The sequence below is a fragment of the Electrophorus electricus genome, chromosome 7 (assembly GCF_013358815.1).
Source record: "Electrophorus electricus isolate fEleEle1 chromosome 7, fEleEle1.pri, whole genome shotgun sequence".
Classification (NCBI taxonomy): Eukaryota; Metazoa; Chordata; class Actinopteri; order Gymnotiformes; family Gymnotidae; genus Electrophorus; species Electrophorus electricus.
This window is the reverse complement of record NC_049541.1, coordinates 5726351-5740455: the sequence shown is the minus strand read 5'-3', so window position 1 is coordinate 5740455 and position 14105 is coordinate 5726351. Positions and strand designations below refer to the sequence as shown.

Here is a 14105-nt window from a genome sequence, read left to right as displayed (position 1 = left end):
TTTGCCTAGTGCAATACGTTCCATTACCTAGAGCTCAATGTTAAAATGCAGCATGAACTAGATGTGGCGTTTGTCCCCCCCGGAGACGTGGCTAGATGTACGGCTAGGACGATACAGGGTTCCTTTTTAACAGTGGTTAAAAGTGTCTCTGAAAGCATTCATATCGTTAATATGCACTGGTTAAAGCCGTTCAACTACACAAAACTAACCTAAAGTTCCAGGTTACATTGAACGTCGGGAAGACGGGCAGCAGTGAAAGTCGGTGGAGCCAAGAATTACAAATCTGAAGCACTTTTATTCAAACAAAAACTCCTACAAATATTAGAGTTATCCACTGTGGAATGCAGACATTGCAGTAAAGGACCATTAGATTAAAATGGGAAAACAAACAAAACCAAACCACACCACCAGTAACCCTCTAGCATTCCTTAAAGCTCAGATCCCGTTATGGGAAGAGCACTACTTGGTGTATAAATCAGAAACCAACAATGCACTCTGAGGTATTCCTCCCCCAACCCAATCAATTAAGGCATGCAGACACAACCACAAGATCTTTTAGTCTGAGGGAAACACGCTGACGCAACCTAATTTGTCATGCTGGAGCGAGCTTAAGTGGTCTTGCTTGACCCGTGCTAGCGTCATGCAGCCCGGGTTATGACCTCTCCCCTTAACTTCATTTAGGTGACCACTATCCCGGCTCCCGCTACGGTGTACTGTCCAGGTGATGGGTTTCAATCTACTCTCAATGCAAACCTGCACGACGATATCAGCCCCACTCGTGGTGAGCTGAGCACTTGGTTCAAGATCCCTCCCCCCTCCCCAGACAACTCTTCAATGCTTGGCATTTCATTGCTGATTTCTTGATGCTAAATCTCTTTTTTTTTTTTTTCTTGCAGAGGAGAAGATCCAGGAATACCTGTGAAATCACACACAAGCCCCTGACAAGTTAATACCCTGTGATTAGAGTTCACTTCAGAAGATCGTTTTGTGCAGTTATCATCTAAACGTGTCAAAATGAGGCTTCATGGAAATGTAACCCATTACTTCAGTATAACAGCAGCTTAGTACGTCACGTCACTGACTTCGTTAGTCACTGCTTGGACAGATTATGATATACGTCCCCACCCTTCAGTAGTTAGACTGTAAAAACACAACCGCTCACAAATAAATAGCTAAGTCATTTTAGATGCCTCTTGTTATTCAAGTACAAAAACGTCCACCATTTCCAGAGTGGTGGATGTACCATTTCCATAATGGTGCAGTATAGAAAATTGTTTAAGCTTATTGTGTTTTGCATTCTAGGTTCTCTCAGTTATACTCCTTGTTCTTCATTTTTCGAAAGCCTCGTCTGTGCGCCGTTCCTGCAAAATTTAGCTAGGTATGTTTTCCGAGGGACCCAGTGAGGAATTCCCACAATCACGCCAGCCAAGACTTGGTTTGCCTTTTTTAGTGCCCCTAAAAGCGAGTGTCCCGAGTTAGGGTTTCAGTCAAGGTGTGTGCGTGCGTTAGTGTGCGTGCGGAAGGCGGTGGTTGAGAGACCGGCGGCCCTTTGCAGATGGGAGTTTGGGCCTTCCCAGTCCAGTTATTGGTTGAGCAGGTGCTCGCGTTCTGTTCCCACGAGCCTCCTCTGCGCGGCCTTCACCTTAGCTTGATTTACCGACGGTCCTATGGGAGATTTTGGGGGGGGGAGAAGGGAAAAACCTTTTACTTGTCCACGTACTTCAGGCAAAGGGACCTGAAGAGCACCCCACCCCCAAAACAGAGCAATACATCTCAACCCATTTCTTTTTTGACCACTATTATTTATAGCTGAATTTTGTTGATATTGGATTTTATTCTCTATGAACCAAGCTGGGAGGAACATTCCCTGCACCACACGTTTCTGGCCCGCATGTTCAAAGACACCGCGAGACGAGGGCTTCTGACTGGTCCGCGGCAAGCTCCGGGGCTGTACCTGCGTAACTGAGCAGTACGGGCAGGAAGACGAGGCCGTGGAGCGCCCCGAGCAGCACGATGGCCAGGTACATGCGGAAGTAGAAGACCTGGAAGATCTGGGACTTGGAGAGCGCCAGGATCAGGATCCCGCCGAACTTGGTCAAAGTGATGCCGCTGAACACCTGGGGGGGGGGAATGAGGGGACATCTCAGAAAGCAGCAAGTTGAACACGCAGAGGTCATAAAACTTGATCATAACCTTGCTATGCCACACGGTATTTCATCGTAAAGTTGTCAAGTTACCGTTGCCCAAGGCGAAAGCCAACCAAGATCAACATGTAAATGATGCCATACATATTCAAGAGCCAAACAGATGGATGACTTATTAACCCCAGTTATGAGACCAGTGGTATGCTGAAAACTGCCAGTTACATAATGTAATGCATTCGACTTAAGATGGGAACTGCATGATGCAAGATGGTTGCATGGAGTTGATTTCAGTACGGCAGAGCAGCAAGATCGTACCTCGCTGCAGTCTGCCTGTTTATAACTTCATCCCCTGCAACATCTAAGTTTGCATTTGGGGCATTCTGCAGCCTTCCTCTTTGTGCACTACCACTGCAGTTGCAAAGTTTGCCATATTGCTCACTGCAAACAGACAAGAAATGTGACTCGGGTTCATCAGTCAGCTAAAATGGTGGGTGTGACCTTGACTGATGACTTGCATGTGCAACCAAACATTGTTAGAGATAAGATCATTAGATCCATAATCAGCATTTTAAATGGGAGCGTTTACCATTGGAATGGTTGCGCAGCACTATTTGCTGTAATGTTAAATCTGGCGGGAAGTTTGTTTTATTTATTTATTTATATATTTATAAATTGGCCCAGTGTCTGAGAAGCCAGGTTTCTTTCTTCCAACGTGGCAGGCAGGTGTAGAGTGTTTCTGTGTAGAGTGCTGGTGTCGTGTGGTTGTGCAACTTACAGAGCTGCCCATGTGGGACAGGGCCTCCTGAGCCCGCTCCACCCGCGTGGCCTTGGTACTGACAGAGAAGCCCCTCACGATGTGACTGCAGAACTCCACCGATATACCACAGCTCTGAGGGCACACGGATGCACACAGAATTCAAATGCCCGCGTTGAATGCCGAGCAAAAGGCAAACCGACTGATGTACGATTCACGCATAATCGCTCACTGAGGGACGGTCACACGACCAGGTTCGCCCAACACCACCCATCGTTTCCACTCACCATGACGAGGTTAACGAGCGAGACGGCATTGAGGCTGATGCTCCACAGCCACATGACGCCGAACATGTTGACGAGGATCATGGCGATAGTGAGCGAGACCAGCGCGGCCGACCACAGCTCAAAGCCCAGCAGCACGGTGCTGACCACGAAGATGGCCGCCAGGGACACACCCAGGTTCAGCGCAGTGTCGTGGGCAATGGTGAGGTATTGCTCGTAGAAGACGTAGAACACGCTACGGATGGAGGAAGTACACTTGTACAAGCGAAGACTTGAGATACAGATAAATGGCATTTATACAAAATGTGTGCTCTCTTATGCAAGCAATAATGTCAATGTATTACATTTCCCTTGTTACTATACATAGAGAGGATTTTTTTGTTTTGTACTTGAGAAACAAAATCGCAAAGGAAGACCATTTAAATGGCAAAAAAGACACTGTAGTTTCGCTAAAGGCTTCCTCAGACGCGTGCCGGCGTTCAGATCTTTAGCCCACGCCAAAGGACACTGAGCATGGGTTACACCTCCACAGGTTTTACGGCAGAAGCGACTTGGCAGGAAGGAGTCCCTTGCGCGTGGATGTACCTGTAAGGGAAGACGTGGTATGTGCGGTTCGCCAGCCCCATGGAGAGAGAGATGTTGTGGGCCAGCTGGCGGGCCATCTTCATAGCGCTGATGCTGTCCGCCGATGTGTTCAGGATGGTGTGGTAGCTCATGAAGTGGGTTGCACCCACGGCGGTGCCGTTGTCCTTCAGCTGCACGGCCGCGCTGTAGGCGGCGTGGCCCCTGGGGGGGGGGGGGAAGGAAATCGCAGCGGCCAGCCGTTAGTGCGTCTGCACGCCGCACCCGTTACGGTACTGGCCTTCACAAGAGGTTGCGGTAAAGGCACAAGAGGTTGGGCGAGGCTCACGGCGGACTCCGACTCACCCTTTCCCGCACTTGATGTTGGGGTTGTCAGAGAGGAACATGGGGAGGAAGCGAGTGAAGTCAGTGCCATTGGGTCTCCGCTTGCCGTCGGGCGTCATGGGCCTGCAGTGCACGCAGGAGTCGTCCACCACTGCAACGCAAGCACCAGACACTGAGGCGGCTCTGTCGAGACTTCAAATGCAGCGAAACCGTACGGAAGCCCAGCGAGCGGCTCATTGACTCAGCGGTGAACAGTTTACCCGAGGCGTTGCAGAAGGTCCCGGTGGCATTGTAGTACCGGCAGCAGGATGACTGGGGCTTCACCCAGTCAAAGTAATCGTCCAGCCAGGAGGAGGGAGTCGTGCTGATCTTGGAACTGCCAACGACACGCACAGTTTTACAAAACTTCACATAAAGTACTTTACATAAAATAAAAACAAAACCTTTGCTAAAAGTTTCAGGGCAGCATCCGGTCTCTGCAGGAGCCAGCATACGGAAGATGCCTGGCCCCCGTCAACCACGCGCGCTCACAGCAGGTGCCTGCTGTTCACAGCTCTCCTGGTGAGCTAAACATTATCTAGTGGGGTGGGGGGGGGGGGCAGGCACTCACTAATCACTCATGAGGGACGCGGTGTAGATCTGCTGGACGAGAGAGTCGTTGTTGCAGCCCACGCCGCCGCACACGCGGTTCTGTCCGTCGCTGGTGCGGTAGTCGTAGCCGTCTTCCACCACAAAGTAAACAGGAGGCCCCGTGTGCAGGTATGCGCTCAGGTTCCCGAAGTAGTCCAGCACGTACGAGTCCTGGCCAACAGGCAGCAGTGTGAAGGGGGGGGGGGGGGGGGGGGGTGTCAATGTGACCACCATGTTTCAAACATTTAGCAGGAACAGCTGGGATTGGTCAGGATACTGACCAGTCATAGTGCGCACAGAAAATTATTTTAGCATAACACATTGCTCATTTGCATATGGCAGCCTTCTGCATGACAGCATTTACCTGGCACTTCATCCAAAGACTTAATCACCGAGTACAATTTGAGGGTTAAGGGCCTTGCTCAGGGGCCCAACAGTGGCAACTCAGCAATGGTGGGGCTTGAACTGGCAACTTTGATTACTAGTCGAGTACCTTAAGAATTGAGCTCCCACTGCCCATGTCCGTCAACCTTTTACGTGGCGGAATATTTCAACATGAGAACCTCAAGGCTTACGTCAGGCATGGAGAGCTGCTGGTCGAGGCCGACGTCCACTTTATCGACGACCGCCACGCTGAAGGAGAGCATGCCCACGAACACGGCAACCTCGGAAAGAAAAGCCAAAGTTTACACTGAAGCCCTGTCGTTGATTCCCTTTCATCAGGTTATCATAATAAAACAGCCAAGAGGAACGCAGAGCTTCAACCACCACAAGACGTACAAGGTAAAGTGCGATTTATACTGTCGTCCTTGTAGCGGAGTGTCTAGCTACACCAGATGTGACCTACCACAAGGGGGCGCACCCAATCCTTCAGGACAAAGGGAGCGTACATTTTCTTAAAGAAGTAGAAGAGGACACCATCGGTCTTCTCTTCGGATGCATCAGACAGTTTGACGCAGCACAAAATGTCCAGGCGATTCCTCTGAAAGACAGGGGTGAGTCATTCCAGGTTAGCACTCCCCTGCTCATTAGTGTAATTCTGACTGCTCTATTTGGGTAGGTTCAGGTTTTTTTCCTGCATTAACCAAACCAGGCTGCATGGATAAAACTGATCCAACTTTACCTCAGAAAAATGCTTAAATTATACACAGCAATGGGAGAAGGGAAAAAAAAGAAAAAAAGAATAACTTGACAAACTTGCAAGATAGAGAGACTTTAAATACGATAAAGGTGTTTGTATTTCTTCTTTTCTGCGTTGTGCCGTCATGTCCTCACTTCCTGTCTTTGGACGTCCAGACCCAGCAGGGAGACAAAACAGCTGATTTGCAGCAGGAAGTCGATGAGGACAGCCAGGCCAGCAAAGAGAGAGAACGTCCTTACCGCCGGCATGTTGGACATAGCTCCTGCAGGGACAGGTGGACGGGGACAGAGGAGGAGAGTCAGAAGCTAAACCGGGACCCGCAAGGTCCTGAAAGGCTGCACACCCAGGATGCCTAATGCGGTTGCAAAGTTTTTGCAAACAAAAAGGGATGCAACTGTTCATCATCCAGTGATCCTGGTTGCAAACTCCCATTTTACGGATCGCACGGCATAGCCACACGGGCTTGGACGCACGCGACGGGGGCTCATCCGCGGATTTCACCTAGGAAGAAGGCCACCGTCTCGGAGAGGGAGGACAGGAACATGCCGGGAGCCACGTCTCCAAGGATACGGCCGATCTGCTGGTGCAGCTCCTCGTGCTGCATGCGCTCATCTCTCTGTGCGCAGAAAGAGGAACAAAACTTTCGTTTAGCGTCTGGTCAATTTCCCCCCATGGGTGAAGTCACTAGGGCCGCAATGGAATCTCAACTGTATAGTAAAAAAAAAAAAAAAAAAAAACCTCACTCAAAGTGCCAGCTTCAAAAAACTGATGGAAACAGCAAGGGGTACGGTCACGGTTGTCACTTGATCATTACAGCTTTAAAAAGCCAGCACGCTGAAGTCATGGATAATTAGGCACTTGTTCAGAATTTTGCTGTCCTGAAAAAGGTTGGACGTAGCTTCGGGACTCGTCCATTACAGTCAAAGAGCGGGCGAACTTTCGAAGAACTCTAGGAAGTTAGATTTCCCTTTCCTAACCAAAGTCAACACAGACTCGGAAACTTTGCCCACGTGAGCCCAAAAAAAAAAACAGAAGCAAAACTGCAGTGATGCGTCACAAGGTTGCACTTCAAAAACAACAATAAATACAACAAAGATCAACGCAGACTGAAAGTGGACTTTGACCTCAAATATGAGCAAGCACTTATCGCAAACGCTGGGCTCTCGGAACCCTGAGAGCAGAACTGGTTCCGCTGCCTAGGCCGGGCCCCTGAAGGTTTTGAGGACGCCAACCTGAAAGGTCTGCACGATGATGAAGATATTATCCACCCCCACAGCCAGCACCAGGAAGGGGATGACCTCGATGACGATGAGGGTGAGGGGGATGCCAGCGTAGCTGAAGATGCCCAGAGAGCAAGCCACGGAGCTCAGCACGATCAGGATGCCCGCAATCCCCAGAGAGATCTTGGAGTCCACCTGGAAGACCACACGAGAATACCTTCATCTTCCTGTGTCCCCAACATAGCCAAGGGAGGTTTCAACATATTCCTGACTGTCCCACTGTAAAGGAGATCCCTCTCGAGGGGGTGTTCAGGGACAGAAAAACCTCCTTTTCACAATTTTGGCACTGCAATAACACAGCTCAGCAAAGCTCTAGCACAAAAGGGAGGTGGCGCTTGGTAATCCATGCTCCACCTCCCAGAGGGAGAACTCCGGAGGACTCTACGGGCTCACCAGGATTCTTGGAAAGCTGTAGATGCGGCCCAGCGCCACAGAGACATAGATGAACATGATGGCGTAGCTGACCACGATGGTGCTGATGTCGCTGTTGCTTTCGCGGTCGATCTCGTCCTCGATGCTGCGCTCCGAGTTGAAGGCCACGGTGATGTTGGGGTTGCTGTAGTTCTTTAGGAATTCGACAAACCTGAAAGGGGGGGTGGGTGGGTTTGAAAAGGAGTTAAAGTGGCTTTTTGAGAGCTGGGCTATTGATTGGTTTCAATAAAGGATCAATGCACATGTGGACGACACATGCGGATTGTGCCATCATTTTTACTCACTCCTTCTCCCAAGCACGAGCTTTGCCCAGCTTGTCTGTGTCCTTGAGGTAGTTGTTGACAGGAAAAGTGATCACCAGCGCAGTGGCGTTGCTGTAGGCTGTGCCTAAAAACAATGGTTAGCAATAGTTTATTTAATAAATATCCTGACATAAGGTAATTTCACGTGTAAATATGCATCTTAAAAAAAAAAACCCTACACAGCCCAGACCTTCATAGCCTCCGAGGACCAGCCAGGGGAAAACGGGGCCTCCAAAGGTACCCATACAGGGGTCGTGGAAATGTCCCGTGTCGTCGAGAGCTACTGGCGAACTGGGAAAGGACGAAAACAATCAGTTGACGGAGGGAGCTGAAGAACAAGAAAAGAAGTGCGACACAGACAGGGTGGGTGCCCCCCCCCAAACACCACCACCACCAAAATCACCCCACACGTGAAGGGGTGGAATTTACTCAACTTCATCACATGCATTAGGGACATTAAGATGGAATGGGCCGACTACCTCACGCAGTAGAGGAAGTGAGTGTGGTAGTCGAAGTAGGTATAGAACTCGTCTCCGAAGGTGTGGTTCAGCACTTCACGGCTGTTCTGGAAGTAATTCAGTACACTCAGGATGGTGCAGTTGTTGTTGTAGGGTGCCAGGGGAGACATGCAGATGTCCTCGAGGGTCACCTTCTCCCCGTTATAATCAGCCTCAAGGTCCTCAATGGCCGTCTGGAGATCCAGGACCTTGGTAGAAGAAAAGCCAGATCTTGAGATGCAATTTCCTTCCACATTGCCAGGATGCAGATGTTGATAACTGATCATAGGCATCACTTCTGCAACACCAGGTCTCGGTTCTTAAACAAAATGAGCAGTACTTCTGCTAAGGGTTACATCTACAATGGCTGCTTTAATCTCCAAGCTGTATGATGCTCGTCACACACAAAGAACGCAAATGCCTGACCATGACTTCCAAAGCAACAAAGTACATGAGAGGTTCTGTTTGCTACAAGTTCACTTTGCTTCACTGTTTACTGCTGCTTTTAGCAAATCTTAGCATTTGGAAAAAAAAAAAAAAAAAAAAAAAAAAAAAAAATCAGCAAAATTCCACCATTTACAGCAGACACGATTCAGTCACATGTACAGAGTTTACAGGAAACGGACCTGCACTCATTTTCTAGGAGAACGTTATAGGTACACAGACTGTAGCCCATCCGTTTCTGTGCACAGTTTCTCAGGCATCCTCTAGCCTCTTCGCAGTTTGTATTCACAGGAACAGTGCTGTCTTCAGAGTCGTTTGTTTAACTGCACACACCTGGGGGGGTGTGCGTGCATACCGTGTCCTAAAACATGCTCCTTCATACCGACTGATCATCAGCTCCCACTATATAGCTGCACCCAACTGGCCACCGTGATTTTATAGTGCGCTCCAAGCTGTAAGCCATCACTCTAGGCACCAGTATTGCACTCATGTACCAGAGCTCAGAACTTTTGGGCAATTCATTGATACATGTTAATGAACAAGACAAGTTACGATGAGTCAGCAGATCTCTGAGAAAAATGGAATTAGCGCAAGAGTTCCGGTGGCCTCTAGGAACAGCTAGGTGACCAGTCGAGTGAGTGGGTGTACCTAGAACCGGCTAGATGACCCAGCTTCTCCCACCTGGAAGAGCAGGTCCAGGGTGAGGATCGGTGAGAAGGGGATGGGCGGCCCAGACGTGGGCTCGAAGGACGTCCAGTTGGTCCACGGCGTGGTGATGATGAGCTGCTCCGTGCGGAAGAACGGGCCGAAGTGCTGGTCAAAGTAGTCCTTCTCCTGCCTGGCGCGGCTGCCGGGGGCCGACCACAGGTCCACAGGGTCCGTGGTGACACGCATGTAGGCGAGGCCCGTGGAGCAGGCCGTGACCAGCACCACGCTGACCAGGATCACCAGCAGGGGGCGCCGTGCGCAGAACGAACCCCAGCGGCTGAAGAGCTCCCGCAGGGCACTCTCGAAGCGCTCGCCCAGCAGATCGCTGCAGCTCACCTGATCTAAAGTAAAGGAGTCAATAAATGGATTACATCAAATAAGTTTAAAGAAACCTTTAGTTTGTGACTTTTTGGCAAGCACAATTCATACGAAGATAACGACGCTCATGACGTCCTGCCACACCAGTTACAATAGGGTACCACAGCTGGGACGCGTGATTACTTTAACTACCATCTACTTACACAAATTACCTTTCTGTTAAACTTGTGATCTCTCCCGCTTGCAGTCATCATACTTTAGTATCATAACTGCGTTTACAACCAAATATGGTTGCAGGAGTGTGTCGAGCTGCCAGGACTATAAACTACATGCTTGAGCAGCTAAAGAAATCAGAATACGGTCAAAACAAGGCCGCGTACATGAAAGGAACAGAGTGCTTTGGAGAACTGAAATGTTCAGAGCAACCGTTTGGTTCTGTATGCTGCACCATGCGGTGTATGAATTATTCATCCGTAGGCAGAGAAGAGGCTCACCGGACGACTTGATGGACTCATTGTTCAGTGAGAGGGGTTGGTTGCTGTCCTGAATGGGTCCGTACTCAGAGGTGATGGTCCTCTTTCTGAAACGAGGAAAAACAGCAAACGTAGGTGAAGGGAAAAACTCTCAGCTAGACTCAACTCAAACAGCAAGCCACACACAACGTAAGGCAAACGGCTCACACGAGATTTGCATCTGGGTGCCTCAACAGGATGCTGAGAGCAGGTTCGCACACAGCTCCAGTCAACCTTCACCTGCGAGAGCGCCGCCACTCGCGCGCTCCGGCACGGCCACGATCACGCTTACCTGTAGCACCACGCTCCGAGCAGCGCGCCGACGAAGACGACAAGGAAGCCCGCGTAGGAGAAGGCCATGATGACGTTCATGGCGTCCAGCCCCAGGAGGGTCCAGGGAGGGGGGAGAGGGGGAGGGGCGGGCGCAGGGCCGCAGGCTTGACTGCAGTCTTGGCACGAGCAGGGGCCCGAGCCGTCGTCCAGGGACTCCGTGCAGCCGAACGTTTCGTTGCTCATCGGGGTCATCCAGGACACGGGGGCACCTGGTCAGGCACAGACAGGGCAGTTAAGTTGGCTTTCAGCAAACCGTTCTTGTTCTTTGTAACACTATGTGAACACACACACATCTATATATATATATAGATGTTTTAGGACTGATGCATGTGTCTACATGCAGGATGAGGCTGTTGGCTTTCTGCAAGCACAGCTGAAATTTATTCCGGCGATGCTGATTTGGTAATACACTGTGCACAAGTTTACAAGCCAGACTTCACTTCAAAACCAAGAGTACTGTTTTTTTCTGGTTGTTTCTACTGTTCAAAGTTCATTTTAAAACACACCATTAAATTACAAAAAGGTTCACCACTGGAGAGAAAAAAGCAATTGTGCAAAGTACATCAGCTCCCCCACAGTGCTTTCCACTCGTGCACAGGTTATCATGTTCCATAAGGCCACCAAACACCAAAGGTCACTTCAGCGACTGCATGTCGGTGACCAGGCAAAGTAAGCAGCATCTGCGCGTGAAGCGTGCGTGGGCGTACCTGAGAAGACTGGATCGATGGCAAAGGGCACCTGGCCATTGTCGGTGTTAAACATGTACTGGATCCAGTTGGTGGGAGTGCAGGTGCTGCTGTCCCTGCCGCAGAGCAGACCGAGGGCCTTGACGTTGCTGGAGGGCGCCTGGACGTCCATGCACGCCTCGTACATTGCTGAGGGAAGAACCGCGCAGGGTTAACGGCAACCTTGGGCGAGGTGGAAAAGGTACTGAATGAATTCGTGCTATTGTGCCGAAAGGGACAGTTCAGGACTGGCCAACCGCCTAGAGATGCACCACCCTGCAAGTGTTTGGTTTGAACAGGATTGCCGCAAACATTAGGATGCAACCAAAAGGCCTCGATCATCTGATGATCAGGTGTGCAGCACCTGCGGGTGCTGGTTCCTCACCGTCAGCGAAGGTTTGGTTGATATAATAGGAGAGCTTCACCACGTTGGTGCTGTTGTGGGCGGGGTCGGGGGAGAACTCCGTGGCATTGAGGAACAGGCTCTGGTAGGGGCTGCACGTCAGCTCACAGAAAAGGGTCATGAAGTTGAAGAAGCACGCCGGGCACCTGTCGGCCACAAAGGCACAGTACTGGGCTGCAGACCGAGATGTTTCACTAGGAACAGGTTGCTGGAAGGTCATAACGCAATTCAGTGCAGCAAGGAGTTCTAGATATCTGCAGTGATCCCTGTATTCTAGTTCACTGGTGTGTTGGACACACTCAGAACATCCTAGTACAGTTGGTCAATGACAAAAGCACTTTGCAAGTTGCTCTGGATAAGAGCGTCTGCTAAATGCTGTAAACAAGTTTAGATGCAAGTAATACTGGAAAAGCACATCATAGTCATGGGGAAAGCAAATATTCTGATACATTCTTTACATCGTACCGATGTCTGACAGGTTGGAACAGGCAGAGTGCACAAGCAAAAATAGCTGTAGCACAGAAATGAAAGACACAGCTGGTCAGTGTTCCAATACGAACATTGCTAATTTAAGAAAAATTGGCATATAGTCACATCATGCATCCCTATTCTATGTGAATAAAATGGACGCTTGGCTACAAAAGGGAAAGGCAAGACATGCATGAAAGGCTGGGCTTCCAGCTTGACGAGGGATCAGGAGTCTTTACGTCCATCACGGCGATATGGTCGGTCTTCCAACCCACGGAAGACTGTGGCACGCCAACCCTGCACGGGAGCGGGGCCTACCTGGACAGGTACTGCAGAGGAAGCTGGATGTTGCCCTTCAGCGTGTTTAGTTGCTGCGTGTCGCAGCAGACGCTCTGGCTGCCGTAGGCCAAACCCGGGCAGAGCTCCTACACACCGGCAGAGTGCAACAGAGCGCGTTAAAACCAGCAGGGTGCAAACAGGAGGGCAGAGGAGGGCCACCCAAAAGAGTTGATGGAAAGACTAAAACTCACAAAAAGTAAAATAAAACAAACAAAAAAAAAAACTCTTCAAAGATTGACTTGCACACAGGCTGTGTTACAGGGTGGTGGTCACTACTGAACACATTTCAATGGGTGTAGCACTGATCAAGGCTGCACTTAGTACAGCAGCAGGTTGGTGCCAATTCTGGTGACATTTTGGAGGGCTTTGTAATGCAAGTACGTTAGCAAAAATGACAGGAAATCAGAGTTTCTGATTTTCACTACAGGGACTGGCCTAGAGCAGCCTAGCCCTCTGTTTTCTACTGCATCCCTGTCTATGTGCAACTTTAGCCAGTGTGGTGTAACTAACTGAAAGGCCTTTTGTGGAGGGGTTCACCGTAACGCTCTAGGCTCTTAAAAGGCTTCTCAATAGGTCAGCGCGGCATTCTCTTTCCTTTGAGATTATGCAATCAAAAGGGACAATCAATTTTGTTGCAACTTAAGTTACTGTTGGGAAACTGCCAAACATAGGTGTGTTTTTGCCACACCTCTACAATTCAATGTGTAGTGGGGTGAGTGGAAAGGGGAGGAGTTAACCAAGCAAGGCCAATACCAGTTACAGTTCTCTAAAGCTGGCTATTTTTATTTTTATTTTTTAAAATACAGCACAGTGGAATCTGTAAACCTTCAAATTCACGTTCAGGTAAACAGGGATAGCAATGAAGAAAATTAATGTGCCCTTATGAATACCTCATAAGGCAGCAAGATCTAAAACACCTTCCCAGGAATGCTTTAGTAATCAGCCATACTTCCTGGCTAAACGGATAACGGCACCTCTTTCTCTCTCATTCATCGCACCTCATCTCTCCAGCAGTGAACGAGCGTCCTCCGCCTCGCCTACCGAGGGGTAAAGGGAAAGCAAGAGGAAGGCGCTTACCTTTAGGAGGTCCTGCCCCTCTTTGGGCAAAGGCTGGGGAGGCCCTGTGTAGTTACAGTTGTACTTCTTCTCCGGGAGGATAGTTGAGTTGCCACATTCCCCGTACCAGATACAATGCTGTGCCCAGGCCTGCAAGGACGACCAAAGCACATGAGAGGAGAGAAACTGCATTGAGTTGTGAAGATACAAATGCTTGGTCTGTTCACTTTGGCATATAAACCCATGATTGACAGGGACTTGGTCGTGGACATAATATTGCTGCATGACAACGGACAACAGTCTCGTTTAGAAAATCCAAGATTTTCATAAGGGGATTTTCTTAATGAGAAACATGTCTGCTCCACTAGCTGCACGCAGACCCACAGATGTACATTAAATGTACACCATTCTTGAAATACTCATAATCAG

At 49.5% G+C, this 14105-nt stretch overlaps 1 protein-coding gene across 1 annotated transcript in view; it reads right to left on the bottom strand.

Annotated features, from left to right (window-relative positions):
* Positions 1–275: 275 nt before the first annotated feature.
* npc1 (Niemann-Pick disease, type C1) overlaps positions 276–14105 on the bottom strand; it is a 16939-nt gene continuing 3109 nt past the window's right edge. The window contains exons 2-25 of the mRNA XM_035527827.1: positions 13698–13826; positions 12600–12706; positions 11796–11959; positions 11393–11560; positions 10645–10894; positions 10335–10420; positions 9496–9863; positions 8353–8579; positions 8064–8164; positions 7856–7958; positions 7533–7722; positions 7092–7274; positions 6361–6475; positions 5994–6121; positions 5566–5700; positions 5294–5383; positions 4699–4889; positions 4349–4464; positions 4110–4239; positions 3768–3968; positions 3186–3417; positions 2920–3033; positions 1955–2117; positions 276–1665 (exon numbers count right to left, since the gene is read on the bottom strand). Coding sequence (XP_035383720.1) covers positions 1583–1665; positions 1955–2117; positions 2920–3033; positions 3186–3417; positions 3768–3968; positions 4110–4239; positions 4349–4464; positions 4699–4889; positions 5294–5383; positions 5566–5700; positions 5994–6121; positions 6361–6475; positions 7092–7274; positions 7533–7722; positions 7856–7958; positions 8064–8164; positions 8353–8579; positions 9496–9863; positions 10335–10420; positions 10645–10894; positions 11393–11560; positions 11796–11959; positions 12600–12706; positions 13698–13826 — 3774 coding nt within the window. The 3' untranslated portion in view covers positions 276–1582. The remainder of the gene's footprint in view (positions 1666–1954; positions 2118–2919; positions 3034–3185; positions 3418–3767; positions 3969–4109; positions 4240–4348; positions 4465–4698; positions 4890–5293; positions 5384–5565; positions 5701–5993; positions 6122–6360; positions 6476–7091; positions 7275–7532; positions 7723–7855; positions 7959–8063; positions 8165–8352; positions 8580–9495; positions 9864–10334; positions 10421–10644; positions 10895–11392; positions 11561–11795; positions 11960–12599; positions 12707–13697; positions 13827–14105) is intronic.